Source organism: Grus americana, chromosome 9, assembly GCF_028858705.1.
Source record: "Grus americana isolate bGruAme1 chromosome 9, bGruAme1.mat, whole genome shotgun sequence".
Classification (NCBI taxonomy): Eukaryota; Metazoa; Chordata; class Aves; order Gruiformes; family Gruidae; genus Grus; species Grus americana.
Genome location: NC_072860.1, coordinates 14,709,787 through 14,726,919, shown reverse-complemented (window position 1 = coordinate 14,726,919; position 17,133 = coordinate 14,709,787). Strand labels below are relative to the sequence as shown.

The window sequence follows — 17,133 nt, the reverse complement described above, 5'->3', positions numbered from 1 at the left end:
AGCCTGCCGTTCCCCTTACATCGGCCGGGGAGGAGAGCCTCTCCTCCAGTACAGATAAACGTTCATTCATGGGCACAGGGGAAGGAGCTCAGGAAACTCCTGCCACACGCTGTGCATGCCGTTACTAGGTTAAGCCATAATTAGGTCCCCATCCCTCTCTCGTGCATGTCACACAGATGCACATGCAGACACACACACACAGTCGCGTGCTGGCTCAGTGTAAAAAAAGCAGGGCTGAAAGTGGGTTAATGTGCGCGTCCACCTCCTCTGACAGACCTGCGCAGGAGCTTGCACCCGCTGGCCGGGCCAACTGAGACAGGATTTATTTAAGTAGCAGAGTGCTCATGCCTGAAGCTCGTTCATTCACAGCGCAGGCGGCTCCCGGCTCCTTCCAAACCAACCCCAGCTATGGTGATGATGATCTTTGCTTAAAATCTGGTTTGTGTGTCAGCCCATTTATTTTGCATCGCTTGCTCAGGACAGACATAGGATAATCACAGCGATAAGCTACGTGGGGCACCACATTCAACTGCCCAACAGATATACATCAACTACTTCTTAATCATGATAAGAGCAGCATGAAACCTCCTATCGCACGGGACTTCAGTTGTGCCGCAGAAAAAACAGCTGAGTGTGTTTTACATCTGCAGCTTTATTCTTGTACAAAAGGTTAAAGGCAAAGCTAGAAAAATGAACCTATTGGTACACGCTCACTGAACGCTTTTAAGGCGAGATAGGGCAGTAAAGCTTTTATTGCTAAGAACAACCAATGGGAGGCTTTAAAGCTCATCTGGCATTCAATTTTTGTTTGTAAGTAACCCAATTTAAAGCAGCTTTTCAGTCTTTAAAACCCTCTCGCCTTTCTGGAATGCTTCAAAAGGAAGATGACCTGAGGACGGTGTCTGCTCTCCAGAGGGACCAGACGGATGCTCTGTGTGAGGTGGAGAAACGGGCCACCAAGGAACGCCGAACCAAAACCCAACTGCCCGGCTGCGGGCTCCTGCTGACCATTAGACAAGACAAGGCTGCACAGCACCCACGGAGCAGCACCCTGCCATGTGCAAAAGCAGCAGTCACCTGATGGCCCCTTGGCTGTCCCCACGGCCCGGTGGCTGTGTCACAGATGGGCACCAAGGACCTGTCCCAAGCAGAGCCAGGAGCCGAGCCCGGGTGTGGTGACTGTGAATGTCCTGCTCCAACTACCAAATAGCACTTCCTCTGGGAGGGGTGAGGCTACAGGCAGTGGGATACTGAATGCTCGCTCCCAGGATCCCTAGGGATCCCCCTGGGATGCAACAGATCAGGGCTGCCGCCCTTCCCGAGGGACTGCTGGTGCAGCCACTACGGCTTGGCAAGGCTCGCTGCAGTCAGAGTTGCTCCCAAGGATGGTGGGTGCCCTAGTCTTCAGGGATCGGGGTGTTGCAGTTCCCATGGTAAATTTTGACCTCACCCTCGCACTGGAAGTACTGGTCGAAAACGTCACTGTATCCGTGGTCCTTCCACCATGTGCAAAGCTGCCGGTTCCATGTGCAGTCGAGCACGTGGAAGAGCTCTGGGTGCTCCATCCCCACCATGGTGAAGAAATCCTGGTCCCCGAGGTGGCCCTTGAAGTGGTACTTCTCTGTCAGCTTCTGCACCATAGCGGGCTCCAGCAGCTGGTTGTAGAGCTTGGACTGCCTCATGGCTTCCAGGTTTAGGAGCAGGACGCCGCTGTTGAAGCCAGGCAGCCCGTCAGGAGGGGGGTCCCCCACTTTGGTTTGGGGGTTCTCACGGCGATACTGCCAGAACGTGTGCCTGCAAAGAGAAGAAAAACAGGAACAGGGGAGTCAGGGAGTGCAGCCTGAAGAGCAGCCGCCTCAAGTCTGGGCAGGTCTGGATCACAGCGCAGGATCTACCGCCCACCCAAGGGATCTCGCAGTGCCTGTCTTCTGCTGGCGGGAGGCACCCAGCCTCCCAGAGCAGCCCGGTGCTTCGCGGGCTGCAGATCTCTCCATCCCCCTGCACGGGATATTGCTCAGACCTCAAACCACTCTTCTTGCTCTCTCCTAAAGCCCTTTTGTTTCTACCAGCATTGCTCTGGTGAGCCAAGAGGACAGAGGATCGCATGACTGCTCACACGGCTGTGTGGGGAGACCAAACCACATTCCCAGTGCCTAGGGCGAAGGGCAAACCACAGAAGTGCCCCCACGGCTGGTACACACCAGGAAAATGTCCTGCAGTTAATGGGATCTCAGCAGCAGAGCTTGCGGCATCATTATTATCATTATTTGATTATGGGGAAGCTCCGGATCAAAGATGGGCCCCAGTTTGAGGCTGTGCAAAAGGAAGGCTTGAAATAAATCCGAGTGGCAGAAATATTTCTTCAAAATAAAAATAAAAAAAGAAATCCAATAGCAACATCTCATTAGCTAAATAAGCACTGCCTTCAGCATTTGCAGCCCTAGGAAGGCTCAGCTGTAGCAGCTCTGGCAGACACGATCTTCACGAGCTAATTTCCAGCTGCCAAGGAGAAGAGCACGGTGCAAGTCTAGCAATACACAAAACTAACTCCAGAGGGTGATTCAAATGGGAAAAATTTAGACTACCTAAACAAGAGCCCAAAAATGTCTTTGGCTCCTTACTCAGCCCTAGGGTGGTGAGCACACCCCACCATACACACATTGGCTGCTCCCACTTGCAGGAATTGAATTTGTCCCATGCTATTACTCAAGCAGCTGGGCTTGAATCCGCCCCCCAAAATCACTCCCATTCAGACTGAAACCCTTCTGCCACCAAGCAGCATCCTCTGCTACAAAGCCAGGGAGCTGAGAGCTCGCCGAGCCTGCGGTTTGGAGGAGGTTAGGAGTGACCCATGGCCCCCACCCCACCGTCTGACAGCCCAGGGTGCCAGCACTGTGCTCTCCTTCCAGCCCTGACACTTAAGACAAAGCTACGGCAGGTTTTTTTGCACCTCGCTGTGAAGGTGTCAGAGAGAAACACTGTTGGAGAGAATAAGCCAAGCCTGCCTCTGGTTCCTCTCTGAATCTGTCAGACACCAACCAAAGTCTCTGTGCAGCTACAGGAAATAAGAATTTGTTGGTAGATGGCATGGTATTAGCACCCGAAGGTTTAAAGTGGTCCCATGCTTGGAAGCTGAAGCTGGGGTAATTCAGACGCAAGGCGATGCAAGGACAGCTCCAGAGTCACGGTGGGTACTCCCCTACTGCAAACATTTTAAATTTAATTTTTTCTTGTAAGAAGCTATGTTCAGCTCTAACAAGCCCTAACTCAGGGAATCCTATGGTTTGTGCAGAGATCAGACTATTAAATCCACCCTTCTGGCCTGTCCTCCGGATCTCCTGGATCCTGAGAGGAGCCACAGGACTGCGAAGAGCCTTGCCCAGTTGAGAGCAGCCAAGACAAGAGCTGGGATTCAGCAGCCACCACAGAATTATCCCAGCAGAAAATGTGGATCTATTAACAATGTCAACTGTGAGCACCTTTTTTATTTCCCGATCTGGAGAACCACGACCATCAATCACACAGTATCACTTCCTTACAACTTTCCATTTAGATGCTTCAGATTCAAACCTCTGAAATGTCTCATTTCATTAAGTGTCTTTACACTGCTCCCTTCTGCCTGATTCAGGATGGAAAGCGTTTTTCCAAGCACCAGTTTCCCACGGAAAGAAGGCTCGGTTTTTGAGCAGGCGCCTGCACACCTCCCGGGGAAGGGGAGTGGAGGACTGGCTGCCTCATCGGAGCCTGTGGGCAGCAACGCTCGTTTGATCTAAAGGGCAGGGAAGAGATAAAAGGGCTCTACCCGTGCAAAGAGCAGTTATGTCTTGGGGACAGGCACCAGGCCACTGCAAAGACAACTCGTGGATGCTCATAAGAAAGGGAAGGCAAAGAGCTCTCCCCGCAGCGTTAGAGAGAAGTTCAACCTGAAAAGACAAGACCCAGCTTTGTACTGATCAGCCTCCCGAGGTGCTCAGGGCCAGGGGTCTGAGCAGAGACTGGCTCAAGCCCACCTCTGCATACTCTGCTCTCTCTGCTTCTCCCTAGCAGTGCCAGGAAAGCCACCTCCATGCCCAAAAAATGATGCTGGAAGCTGGTGGGAGGCAGAGAGAGAGCAGTGTCACAGAGAGAGGTGTCTTTCCAGCTCCGTAGCCGTGGAGCCGACTCCTTTCATGTTCTTACCTTCAAAAACATGCTGCCCAAGCTAAGGGATATTACAGCTTCTGCAAGCAGCTAGAATAGGAAAAATGCAAGTGTCCAAGCCCTCAGCATCGCCAGGCCGTGGCAAGGTGGAAGCAGATCTGTATCAAATGACTCAATTTTTCAGCAATGCTGTTCCCCAGCGGATTGCTCGGCGACGGCTGATAACGAGAACAGAGCAACGTGCCCTTTTCTGCAGGGAGAGGAGACAGACCGGCAAGCAGCAATTGTTCAGCCCTTCCTCCCGGTGCTGGCGTGACGGGGCCATCCTCCCCCGGCCGTGCGCAGGGACCACGCGGGAGTGGGCTGCAGGGGGGGACAGGGCCGTCCCCGGGGAGCGATGCTGGGGCGAGATCCAGGATGCGACGAGCTGCAGGCGGCTCCACAGCACTGACAGCTCAGGAACCTGCTCACAGCACTGCGCCACAGTCTTTCCAGTGCTGGGCTCGGGCCAACCAAGGGAAAGGTATTTTGGCAGGGCTGCCAGCAGCATCTGTTTAGCCTGGATTTTGCTCAGCTTTTGTCCTTCTAACAGAGGGGTTTGGCAGTGTCCTTCTGCAGGGGCCAGGACAGAGAAGAGCGTGGTCAAAAGGCACCTCCACCCAGCTGGAAGAGGAAGGAGCGGCAGGTATGAGAGCATCATTTTCTTTGGAGGAGCCACAGCCGGGGAAACACAGCGACCAGCTGAACAGCAAACCCAGCCTGAGCTGCACACTGGTCTGGCCTGCCTGACATCGCCCCTTGGCACCTGGCTTAAATTTTGGCAAAACACGTGGGGAAAATCCCAGGGGCTTGATGAGCGCACCACCAGGATCCAGGGAGGGGCTGGGCTGCCAGGGGTGCAGCCCCCAACTCCCAGACAACCACTTTCCATTAAGGAACCACACCCCCGGCTGGATGCGATGGAAATGTCTCCTTGCCCCAAGCCCCTGGAACAACTGGGATCTCCCTTGGGAGAGGTGGTTCAGGCAGACCCAGTGTGCCACCAGCCTTGTCTCTGGGGTGCCCTGTTCCCCTGGCAGCGAAAGCCAGGGCAGGAAGGCAGCTCGGAGATGCTGGCCACCGCCGGGATGCAACAGGGCAGGAAGCTGCTGGCTGGGAGGAGGGGAGGAGAAAGGAAGAGGAGGCATTTTGGGCTTTTGTTAACCGCCCTGGCCCCTCTAGACAGGAGGGGAAAGAAGTGACCCTGGGCCCCCGACCCCATAGCAGGGTGCGGGGGAGCCCTGCGGGGCCGCTGCCACGAGCACCCGCCTGCAGCCCCGACGGGCTTTGCTTTGAGGAGCTGTTTATAAACAGAGCCGGCGTGTGCTAGGAAACATCTGGAGAAGAGCATTTCCAAGCATTCAAACGCCAGGCCCAGGCAGCCCAGATAAAAAAAACCCCTGCTTCCACCAGGACTTCCCTTGCTGGCCCAGCGCAGGGCGCTCCGGCTGCACCTCCCCTGCCTCACAGGCCACCAGTCATGAGCTCCAGCTTGCAGAGCTTCCATTGCACCCTTTAAAATGTCTCACTGGAGATAGCTGCCAGGGGAGAAGGGACCGCTCCACCTATCAGCTGTGTTTTACAGGTCCCTCTCTTGCTTTCAAGCACAGCAAGGGGCAAATGCTGGGTGGGGGGAAGACTTTGTCCAAACCCATGAACTTCCACTGCTTACTTCAGTTCTGGGTTATGCCACAACCTCATGAGATGAGCTGGAAACTGCTGGTAAAGCAGCATGGTGACCTTGCTGGCAGGAAAAGCAGGATGGAGGTGTTACTGCCAGCTGGGTGACCAACAGCAAGCCCGAAGCACTGGCCTCACAGGCAGTGGACTGGGATTGTGTGCCTGTACCCACCTGAGATGTTCAAGAGGCTGCAACCCTGCCACACCAGCTGTGCTGCAGCCGTTCACCTTGCTGATGAGGACATGGATTGTCCCCAGGTGGCCGCACCTCCAGAAATGTGGACAGCCTGCGGGATCCCCCCCATGCAGCTGGGAAAACAAGGAGCTGGGTCGAAAAGAAGTGAAGTGAAACCAGATGCCAGGCCAGCCCCAAGGTGGCTGCGGTCAGAGGATGCTCCTGGAAGGCTGTGGGGTCTCAGAACGCCGCTGTGCATGTGCATTGCATGAGCGTGAGCAGCGCGGTACCCAGGGAGGAAAGATACATGGCCTCTCCCTCACCAAAGTGGGAAGCGAAGGCAACAGCCACAGGATAAACCCACAAAAATAAGGGGCCTGCAAGATTCTGGATGCAATAAACATCCCTGAACCAGTAAACTCCTTGCTAGAGCTCACTGGTTTGCTCCCACCTCTTGCCAGAGTTGGCAGAGTTTGTGCCAGCTGCTTGGGAGGGCAAGACAGGCAGCAGTGGTGGGCCAGCACTGAGCTGCTTCCCTGGGGGTCAGGGGCTGGGGGACCCCAAGCCCCATCCCCAGCCAGCTGGGCACGGTGCTCCTAGTGCAGAAGGGAAGCACGGGCTGCCGTCCATCTCTGCACCACTCCAACAGCAGCCCTGCCAGCCCAAACACCAACTAAAACAACAAGTGCACACTCTTGCTACCTCTAAATATGCTTTTTGGTTCCTGAGCCAGAAAACAGACGGCTGACGGCATTATCCCCAGCTGCAGCTGCTGGCAAATGCTGCTGTTCCTGTGCAATAAGCAACGAGGCGCGAGCGTGCCGCGCTCCTCCGCTCCGTGCTGCTGCCAGCGCTCCCCCGGGGCAGGCAGGAGGACACGGTGCGTGGCTGTGGTCCCACTGAGCAATCCCCAGCCAAGCTGCCCATCTGCCCAGTGCCCAGTATCTGTGGGTCCCCGGCGAGCTGGCTGACGAGGCGGATGGGATGGGAGCCCCAGTGGAAAGTCCCCAGCGTCCTGATGGGGATGGGAGGAGGTGTTTGAAGTGGAGGAGGAGAGAGGAAACAGAAGGGGTAAATAATTGTAAGGGCTTCTGGGGAGAACAGATACAGGCTTAAAAGCAACCTGGCTCCCACAGCAGCCTGGAGGACCCCCCTGACAGCGGCTTCTGTCCCACCCAGAGGAGAGGGCATGGGCGGTAGAGAGGGAAGAGTGATGGCACAGGGATAACTGTGTCGTCCGTCCAGGTGATGATGGTGGCTTTCCCCCCTAATCCTCAGCAAGAAGTAAAAGTACAGCAATGAAACCTCCCTGCACCCTCCTCCTCCTCTTGGCTAAACCTCACTGTAGCTGACAGCTGCCATCCTCTTACCACCACTCTGTTCGACCGAGATCAGCCCTCAGGAAAAGGCCATCTCCCCTTCCTCCAGCTCCCCACCACACCGCTCCAGTGGAGACAGGCCCTTCTGAGTTTCTGTTGCAACTGGAGGGAAGCAGCCAACCAGGGCTGCACCCAGAGCAGGATGCAACCCACACTCCCCCTTCTCACCCCAGTGCTGCTGGACCTCGGCCGGGTGAGCTCAGCCCTGCTGCAGATGGAGGCTTTGCAACAAAGCAACCCTTGTTGCTAATTGCTTATTTCCCCATGTGCAAATGCTAAACCCCTTAAGGAGCTGGGGTGGCAGGTTCAGTACCAGCCTGGCCCAGAGCGCCTTAGCTGAGGCTGAGCAGCTTGTGTAACCCAGGAAATCCCAGCTCCGCGCTTCTCGGGAGCATCACGCACCCAGCGATGTGCAGTGCCATCACCAATACAGTGGTACCCCCCACTCTGCAGGGAAACATCACCCCAGGGCAAAGCAACCCCAATTCCCAGCCTGGGACAAAGGGCAGGATGTGTTGGTGTGCACACCGGGACTGCCTTACCCTCCTCCGACAAGTTCAGAGCAAGGGTCCAGCTCAGGCAGGACCTCCAGCCCTCCCCTGGAAAATGCTGACGAATGAACCAACTGAGCTCTTCAATGAGGACATCAGTAATTCCTTAACAAACTTCTCACGTAATGCACAAATTATGTCTGTACAGCACTGGTCTCTCCTAGAGCACAGTCTGCATGCCAAACTTTTAAAAAGCCTGTATTTAGAGCAGCAAATTGATTCTCGATGATTACATTTCTGCATGGACTTAGCAGTCCAAAAATGGGCACAGTTAAATAGAAGATTAGTAGCAACTTGTGAATGTAGCTCGCAAGCCAAACCTTTCTTTGGAACACAGATTTTCAAGGCCAGCCCCTCTCGCCACCTAAAAATTTTGCACCCCACTCCAGTGCTAAAATCACCCTCTGAGTAGATGAGGGACCATAAATCCCTGTCTGGGTCACATCGGTTTCCTTCCTTCTACAGGCCAAACGCCCGCGGCACTAGCGGTGGTGCAGAGCGATCGGCTGTGTGTGTCAGACCATCTGCTCATTCAGCACCGGGGAAGGACGGGGACAGCCCGTTCCAGGGGCACTCTAAACCGCCGCGGGCCTAATTATTGCCAAAATGGCAGATTTCTCTCACAACTGTGAGCGGACACTGCTCCAGCAGCACTCTCCTGCCTGCTTGTCTTGGAGGCATGGGCAGCCTCTCCCGGACCACCCTCACTCACCAATTGGGCTCCAGAAGCAGGGGAGATGTTCTCCCTTCAGAGATGCTGCTGTGGGGAGGAGAAATAAAAGGCCTCCATCCCTGTTCGGCAGTCCCGGCCGTGGGATGCTCTGCTGCCACAGGGGAGTCCCGGCATGGAGAGGAGCTGCCACCAAGCTTTGGAGAGCAGGCAGGTATTGCAGGAACCCCTCCAGAGAACTGCTGGGAGCTTCCCCGTGCAGCCCTGGCACTGTACCACTCCAGAAAGCATCCCAGCTATGCAGCAAAGCCTCTCAATTTCCTGCTGTTTGTTTGTTTGTTCCTCCATCAAAGGGCTTAAGCTCTTGGAAGCTCCTTCTCCACTAAGTGCTAGTGAGGAAGCCCTTGGCTGAGCAGCACCAGCTGCCCTCCAGCTGCCAGAGCAGCCTCATCTGCTCCTCCTGGCCCACCTCCGGATGCTCAGCACCAGCTCTGCTTTCTAAAGCAGATTCAAGAGCCAAGCTGAGCTGGTTGGAGACCTCTGCTATCATCTAGAGCCCAGACTCCCCTCTCTACTACGCTGCAAAACCTTCACTTGGGTGCAAGGAGTCATGAATACCTGCACCACGCAGGCCAGCTTGAGCCTCGCCATTGCCGATGAACAGCATTTTTCTTAGCAGCCCCAAACCAAGCTGTGACCTCCCAAAGAGCATCATTGCCCAGCATGGACCCGCTCTTTCTTCAGTTCGTGCTCTCCCATGACAAAAAAGCAAGCACTGAAGATGACAGTCGTTGTGCAAATGCCCAGCTGGATCTAACCATCTGCTCCCGATGTTTAGCGTGCAAGGGCTGATGATCGACCAGTGCAGCCAGGTACTCCAGCAGCCCCAAGATGCCACCGGTGTGACACCTACCTCTAGACACCAAAACCGAGACATTCAGGAGCTGAAATTGAAAAGTCCAGGAGCTGAATACAAGTGCAGCTATGGTAACCGATACGTGCTCATCTGACACATCCTGGACTCATGTGCTATGGCCAACAAAATAAACCCTGTAGCAAAGTCACAGCAAACTTCTCAGGCTACCCTTGCAAATGAGGACCACCACCCATGTGTGCTCTCTGCAGGACAGCAACGTCCTTGGAGGGAAAGCTTGAACCCATGCTTGGAGAGTCCCAACTGCCTTACCCAAACACATACAAGTGTCTTGGTTGTTGGAAAAAGTCATGTTTGTAATGCCCAATATCTCAAAAGGGACAGTTAATAGTATTAATATTATTAATAGTATTTGTGCTAATTGATGCACAGTTGTCAGATCTTGCAAATGTATTAATTGTTTTTAAATGATGTTTCAAGTTTGCTTGGTAATGGGAATAAGTGCAACCAGTCCTACATATTAATGATGTGCACAGATGTAAACAACAAAACCCTTTACCTTCTTGGATAATTTTTTTTTTTTTTTATCAGACAGAAATGCTGAATTCCTGAAATCAATTCTGCTGCCAGTTCCTTGCAGGTTCTGCTTGTTCTGTAATTTTGGCTGCTTCTTGGCAGCCACTGCCAAAGAATTCCTAGAACTGTCCCCCCTACGTATCAAGCAGTAGCACTTGCTACAAATCAAGTCAAAGTCTCGAAATGGTTTAAAACCCAAAGTGCGCAGGGTTCAGCTTGCAGGACTGTGGGCAGGCAGCAGCGTTGTCACCATGCCTGGCGGGGCACAGGCAAGGCAAATTCTCTTGCCTTTGCTGACTGAGGGGCTTGGGAAACACAGAGTTGGTCATGGCAGGCAGCTCCCTGCTCCCCCAGGGCAAAAGCACTTTGAAAAGAGCAAAGTCTCCATATCAGGGCAACCTGCCTGCATGAGCAGCCCACGAAGTCAGGCAAACTCAGGCAGGAGGACCTGCCTGCTGGAGATGCTTATCTCCCACTCTGGAAAGCTCCATCCCAGGCAACAGCCCACCTGCACTGCTGTATCTTACAACCACCACCACTGCCTGAGCTGATACCCAGGGAATCCCAGCTGCTCCTCCTGGCTCACAGCTGTCAGCAGTACTTTGGGGTTTTTTTAGATCCCGAGAGAAGGTACAGGACGTACCGTCTCAGCCCAGACGCGCCAACAGCCCGTTTTGGCTGCAGATTCAGCATTAGCCTGCTCCCAGCCCAGGATAACTCCATTCCTCCTCCAAATATCTGACAAACTGACTTAGCACTGCTGCCACTGAGCTCCCAGCAAACATCAAGCACCGCAAGTGCCGTGCCTCTGCGTCTGGTTGTTGCACAGGCTTGCTTCTACTCCTTAATGGGCTTCTCAGGGTTATTTTACCAGCTCTCAAACAAACAAAACCCGTGTGACAGAGCACACAGCACACCTACAGCAGCTCCCACATGATCACAAGCAGACACAAAGCTTTTCCTTTCCACAAAATAATGTCCTGTTCAAGCTCTCCCTAGCTCTTAGGCAGAAGCAAAGGTGAACAGCCTTGCAGCCATACAAGGACTCAGTGTCGGTCCTTTGTAGTCTGTAGCTGTCCCTTTGATGTAGATATCCCTTCCTGCAGGACAAACTTTTATCATTTCCAGCACTGTGGATTCCCATGACGCCTCCAGCTTTTATTAGCTCCTTGTCACAGGGGACAGCAGTGAAGATCTCACCCACTGGCAGGACCAGAGGCAGCAGCCGCCCTTCCAGCCCCAGCTGTGTGCACCCTTGGACCTGAGAAGGTCTGGGACCTCTCCTGAGGTCCACCATCACAGGCAGCCAGCAGGTACTTTCCTCCCAGCTGCAGCAAGAGGGTAAAAGCACCCACCTGAGGACCTGTGGGTTAGGTCCTCCCATTGCCAGCAGACTGCTCCTCTCCAACAAGACCTCCAAGGCAGCACTTGGGGCCCCGGGCGGTGCCAGCACTGGTGGGCACCCAGAACCCACCGCCACGTAACAGCACCGGCACCACGTGGGAAGCAAAGAGGCCGGTATGGCCATGGGGATGGGAGCGGGGAGTACAGTGCAGCACACTGGTCAGGGGTCAGCCTGGGGCTGCGAGAGCAGCTGTGCAATCAATACGGCTGTCCTGCTTCCTCTTGCACACCACCAGCGTGGCCAGAGATCTATAACCAGGAAACTCAGTAAGAATAGGGTGTAAGCTTCGCCTTCTGTAATCAGAGAGTTCTCAGGACATTTTTGGGAGTGTTTCCCCCCTCCATTCATCTCAGCTGCAAGGCTGCTTCAAAATGGGGAGGCTTCTCCCTTCAGCACCCGGCAGCGCTCCAGGCTGGCACAGAGGCTCCCAGGGAGGTCTAGGCTGCAGCAGCATCTACATGCGGATGCTTTCACCATGCCCCAGTGGAGATCTCCGCTGTGCCCCCATGCAGCCTCAGGAGGCTGACCCACAGCAAGCCATGCTTCTCTTCCCCATCACTCAAACCCATCATAGCTGGGACCACAGCTATGCAAGGCCAGACACCCCATACGTGCACTGCGGATGGTGACTTTGCCTGCCAGCCTGGTAGCTGGCTTGCAGGCTTCATCTGCAATGCTTGCCTGCATGTTTCTTAGCAGGGCGAAGAGCACAGGACGGCCCAGACCTCTCAGTTTGGCCAGAATCTGGCAAGGAAGGCCCAGTGCAACCTAAATATTTACACAGAGCATCATTGCCTGCCCTTTGTAGCCTGGTGAACAGGACACTGCCAGCACGCCTGAGTAGCTGAAATGCTGTAGGGTACAACAGGATTTTTAATTAAGATTATGACTCTGCAGAAGCACTCCTTGCACAGAAAGCCTTTTGGACCAGGCAAACTTCAGATGGAGATTTTAATCCTTCCATCAAAAGCAGGAGCTCCAGGTCTTGGCCATGGTGTGGATCCTGTGCAGACACATGAGCAGGCATATGTCCGTGCTGGGAAGAGGCTCTGCCTGCAGGCCAGCACGCAAACGTCAACCTGGCAGGAGGCATCCAGTGCTGACACAGAAAGCCCACAAGCATCTAAGAGCCTAGTGCATAGTACTGAGTGTCCCCAACAACCCTGGCAGTGGGGGCAGCCCCTTGTGGGACAAAGCTCTGCCTGCGACCCCATCCACAGAGGTGTGGACCATACCCCGTGTCACATACCCAATTCAAAAGCCGCAGGAAGGACACCACATCTGACCCATGGACAGAGCGCTGCTTCCTCCACTGCAGCTGGGGAGAAGCAAACCTGATGCCAACAGCTTCAGACCTCAGACCGACTCCTGCACCCACTGTGGGCTCCTGCAACCTCTCTGCACTTAGGACCGCCTGCCAGACACTGCCCTGTGGGGCACGGTGGGGAGGTGGATCTCCAGGGCAATCCACGTAAAGCTTTAGCAGGAGCTACTGCTCTCCACAGGCCACTCCAACCCACCCGGAGTGACCCCAAAGGACATGCCAGCCTCCGGCTGCGCAACAGTTAAACCCCCGCATTTGCCTTGCAGGAGGGCCAGGAGATCCTGTTGCTCAGAGGAATGCATTTGTCCAAGACAAACAGCAGCCGGGCATTGTTTCAGCATGACTCAAACAAGTGGAAACACTCCTGTGCCATCCTGTTTTGCTGTTTGGAGGTTTCCCTCTACCTTCAGGATGTGCAGGCAGGCTCTGGGACATTTCCTATTTGCTTTTCTCTTACTCCTCTGCTTCCTGCAAGCGTCTGTACCCAGTGCACCAGTGCACAGTGTGCTCAGTGCACCAGCAGAGCAGCCGAGTGCTGTGCAGTCCCGGCCCATGCCCGGAAAGTGCAGCCTACAGCCAGACAGCCAACAGGCAGCTGGTAGGAACAGCATCGCCTCCCAGAAAACAGTGCGTCATTTACAAAATACGCCAGTCTGCACCCATTTACCTCCTCTGAGGGGCCAAGTAGGTAACAAGGATCCAACACAGCCAGATTGATCTCTGTCCATCTTCCCCATTGCTTCAGAGGGGGGAAGATGTCACCCAGACCTTTCCCAGCCACTTGCTTACCCTGCCCTGAGGGTCCCAGTCCACAGCTCTGTGAGCAAGCTCAGGAAAGCTTTGCTGACTTGCCTCTGATGTTTTGCCCCATGCTGGCTACCCTGCTTTTAAGGCCTGGGTGTTTAACGTGTGCCAGTGCAGCCATGGTTCACACTGACACAACCACTAAGCAAGGGTGCACCCACACTGCTGCAGAGTCATAGCCACAGGCATAGCCCTGGGCACCGTGTCCTGCTTGGAAAACACCTCCTGGTCTGCTGTGGGAGCAGGTACCAGGACACTGGCATCTCCCTCAGCTGCAAATCCAACCACATCACCTTGCTGTCCTTGCTGGGAATGCTTTGAGCACAAAGGAGCAATGCTGGGATAAATCCCCCTGGGCAGCGCTGGTGCTGCAGAGAGCTGCACAGAGTGGGGAGGAAAACATGAGTGGAAATTGAGAGACCCCGCCAGTAACCCTCCTCCACCCCCCATAACCACTTTCCCCACTGATGCTTCAAACTTGCGCACGTGGCAAGTCACACGGCTGGAGCTGGCACCTCTTATTTCACACCTACAACATGTTTTTATCTTGCTAAAAGTATAAAAATAGCAAAGTTTGTTGGCTTTTTTTTTTTTTCCAAAGACACTCATGCTTTGTCAGCTCGTGTTTTTGTCTGGAAACCCTTTTAGCAGTGAGGTGTGAGCCCCACGGGGCAGAGGGCTCGGCGGGAGGGCAGGCTGGCGTTTGCACAGCGCACCCCACGCCGGGTGATCTTGCGACAGGAAGGATCAGGAACTTGTTTTCACACGAAGATCAAAACAGCACAAGAAGAAAAGCACAACATAGCCCAAAGTGACCCAGAACGTCAAAACTGCAACAACAAAAAGTTCAGCCCAAAAATGCAGCCCATGAGGACTGTTATTGCTTGGCTTGTTTGTCCCCACCGCGGGTGGCAGGAGGTGGGAGAGCACAGCTTTGGCTGGGGTCAGATATTCTGTGTCCAGCCCTGCGGTCCCCTGTCTTGTCCCCTGCTGTGCTGGAGATCTCTCCCTCCCAGTGGAGCACCCCAAAGCTTAACTCGGTCCCCTCCAGGCATGCCTGGTCCAACAAAGCACATCCAGGCAGTGGGACACCGTCCCCGCTCCCTAGTTATGAGTGGAAATAATCCAAAGCTGATCCCCACAGAGACAGAAACGTGGAGCAATTCCACCGTGGACTAATTGCAGGGAAACAAATGCTTAATTTATCCCACTAACAAGCGGGATCTGCCCTGCTGGGCAGCGCTGACTGAGGCTGACAGTCCGATGAGGCTCCGTGGCTGCGCTCAGCTGTCGCTGCTCCCTCCATCCCGCTTTAAGCTCTAACAATTGGATACGATTAACGGGGGCTGGATTTACCATTCTGGGCACCAAAATCCTGCCAGGACGCCCAAAGCGGATACAGGAGTGCTCCGAGTGTAGTGTTGCCCTACAGAGATGATACCTCAGCATCTGTGTTCCTCTGGTCCCAGCTCTCCCTGCCAAAAGCAGAAGCCAGGAGGGGAGGTGACACTTCTGCCATGGGCACAGAGATGTTGTTTTCCAGCCTGGGAACAGTAGTGACTTCTGCAGTTTGAGCAACCAGAAATGCTCTCATGAGTATGCTGTCAGCTGGCTTGGGCTTCTAGTAAACAATCGGTTGTGATTAATGACCACATGGATCACCAGTAACTGAGCAAGGCTCTCAGATCAGAGACGCTAGGACCAAACTCACGTTCTATTGGCAGCACTGTACGATTTGCTCTAAAGCCACAGCTCTGAGAGCAGCCACACAAGCATCAGCTCCATCCATAAATCACTTAAAAAACCCAAACACACTCATGTTTGGGAACAGTCCTATATCATTGAAGTGTCATTGAAACCTTGATGGAAGCTGAAGAAAAAGGTACAATCTCGTAAGTTTTATCCCTTTCCAGTCTGTTTTCTTATATGTTTAATTATAAAGAAAAGGGGAAATGTCAAAACTTCTAAAATGCAAAGTGAAAGCCTCACTCCAAGAGTGCAGCCTCTGAGGAGGGGGGACCACCAAGAAGTTGGGGCAAACTCACCCACCTGAACTCTTCCCCAGCTCTGGGTCCTACCCTACCAACAGGCCCAAGGAGAGGTGCACGGACGTGAACCTTCATGGCCGTGGCCAGGGCCAAGGTAGAAATCCAAGCTGTTCTCATCCAAAGAGGAAAACAGGAAGCTCAAGTTCTTGCACAAATTTCAAGACCGACATTTTGTTGCCCTGACATGAGGGATACCTGCCCTTCTCTGGAGGACCCATGTGAACAGGCAGCTGCATGTAGTCCCAGCTTCACCCCGTTCAGCCCAGGGGTGACAGCTCTCCGTTCCTGGCCTCTAGCCAACCCTGCAGCTTGCAGACAACCCTCTGGTCTCCCAAAGAAGTGCCTGTACAGCTGCTTTTCCATCAATTCCCTGCTGGTGAACTTCTCTGTGTCCACCCTCGTCCCATCCTGCACATGCAGCTGGAACAGCTGCTCCAGATCTCTGCAGCTCAGCCTTTGCCCAAGAGTGCTGCTGGACATGTCTTAGGAGGTTCAATTATTGATTTCACTATTAAGGCTTCCAGTAGGGAAGGAAAAGACATACAGAGCTCTTAAGCCTTTTTATCTTTCTCCAAGAACATTTCCATTAGGATTAGCAAATCTAGCCAAGCAATCTCAGACACTCAAACTCTGCTCAGCTGAGAAGCCATTAAGGCATCCTGAGTTGATTTGATTCACCCTGAACTAAAAGAAAACCTGAGGTTCATCCTTGGAACAACACAGGCTAAATTAAACCAATTTCTTTAAGCACCAGCCTGGAAATATCTAGAATAGAATAGAGTATTTCAGTTGGAAGCGACCTACAATGATCATCTAGTCTGTGTCCCTGAAGCTGACCAGTGGCCCATGAGTGGGAAGAGCAGGGCCACCCCTTGGTGCGCAGCTCCCACTGCTAGCTGCCACCACAGTCGGTGCCAGCTGGTGGACAAGGGCCTGAAGAGCAAGTGACCATGGGGCTATCTGCATGCTTGTAAGCCCAGGTCACCAAGAGAGTTGCCCACTCGGGCTTCCCTAGGGAAATATTTCTTCAGCAGAAGGTTCACTGACACTCCAGGGACCCAGAACCTCACTTGCCCAAACTCAACCCCTATTCTCTGCCTACAGGGAAATGAAGCAACCACCAAAGGCTGCCAACCAACGGGCACTGGAAGGTGCACCTCTCCTCTCCGTCAGTCATTTTACGCATTTCCTGAAAGATTTCTCACATCAGCAGAGGATGGGGTTCACGCTCACTGCAAGCAAGCTAATGGCTGGAAAAGGCAGACTGATCTGCTTAAACCTTATGCAAGGGCGATTCCCCAAATGCTGGATCAGATACTTTGTGGAAAACATGGGTGGAGAGCAAAGAGGAAAGCTAGACAGCAGGATGCAAGGCAACCACACTGCTCAGAATGAGTCCCCAAGGCAGTACTGGCCATACTTTCCTCTTCATTGGACTAACATGATGAATGAGTACAGCTGAAACACA

General features: G+C 53.8%; 1 protein-coding gene across 1 annotated transcript in view; it reads right to left on the bottom strand.

Moving 5' to 3' along the window:
- Positions 1 to 632: 632 nt before the first annotated feature.
- XXYLT1 (xyloside xylosyltransferase 1) overlaps positions 633 to 17,133 on the bottom strand; it is a 37,948-nt gene continuing 21,447 nt past the window's right edge. Inside the window, exon 4 of the mRNA XM_054835893.1 lies at positions 633 to 1,794. Coding sequence (XP_054691868.1) covers positions 1,398 to 1,794 — 397 coding nt within the window. The 3' untranslated portion in view covers positions 633 to 1,397. The remainder of the gene's footprint in view (positions 1,795 to 17,133) is intronic.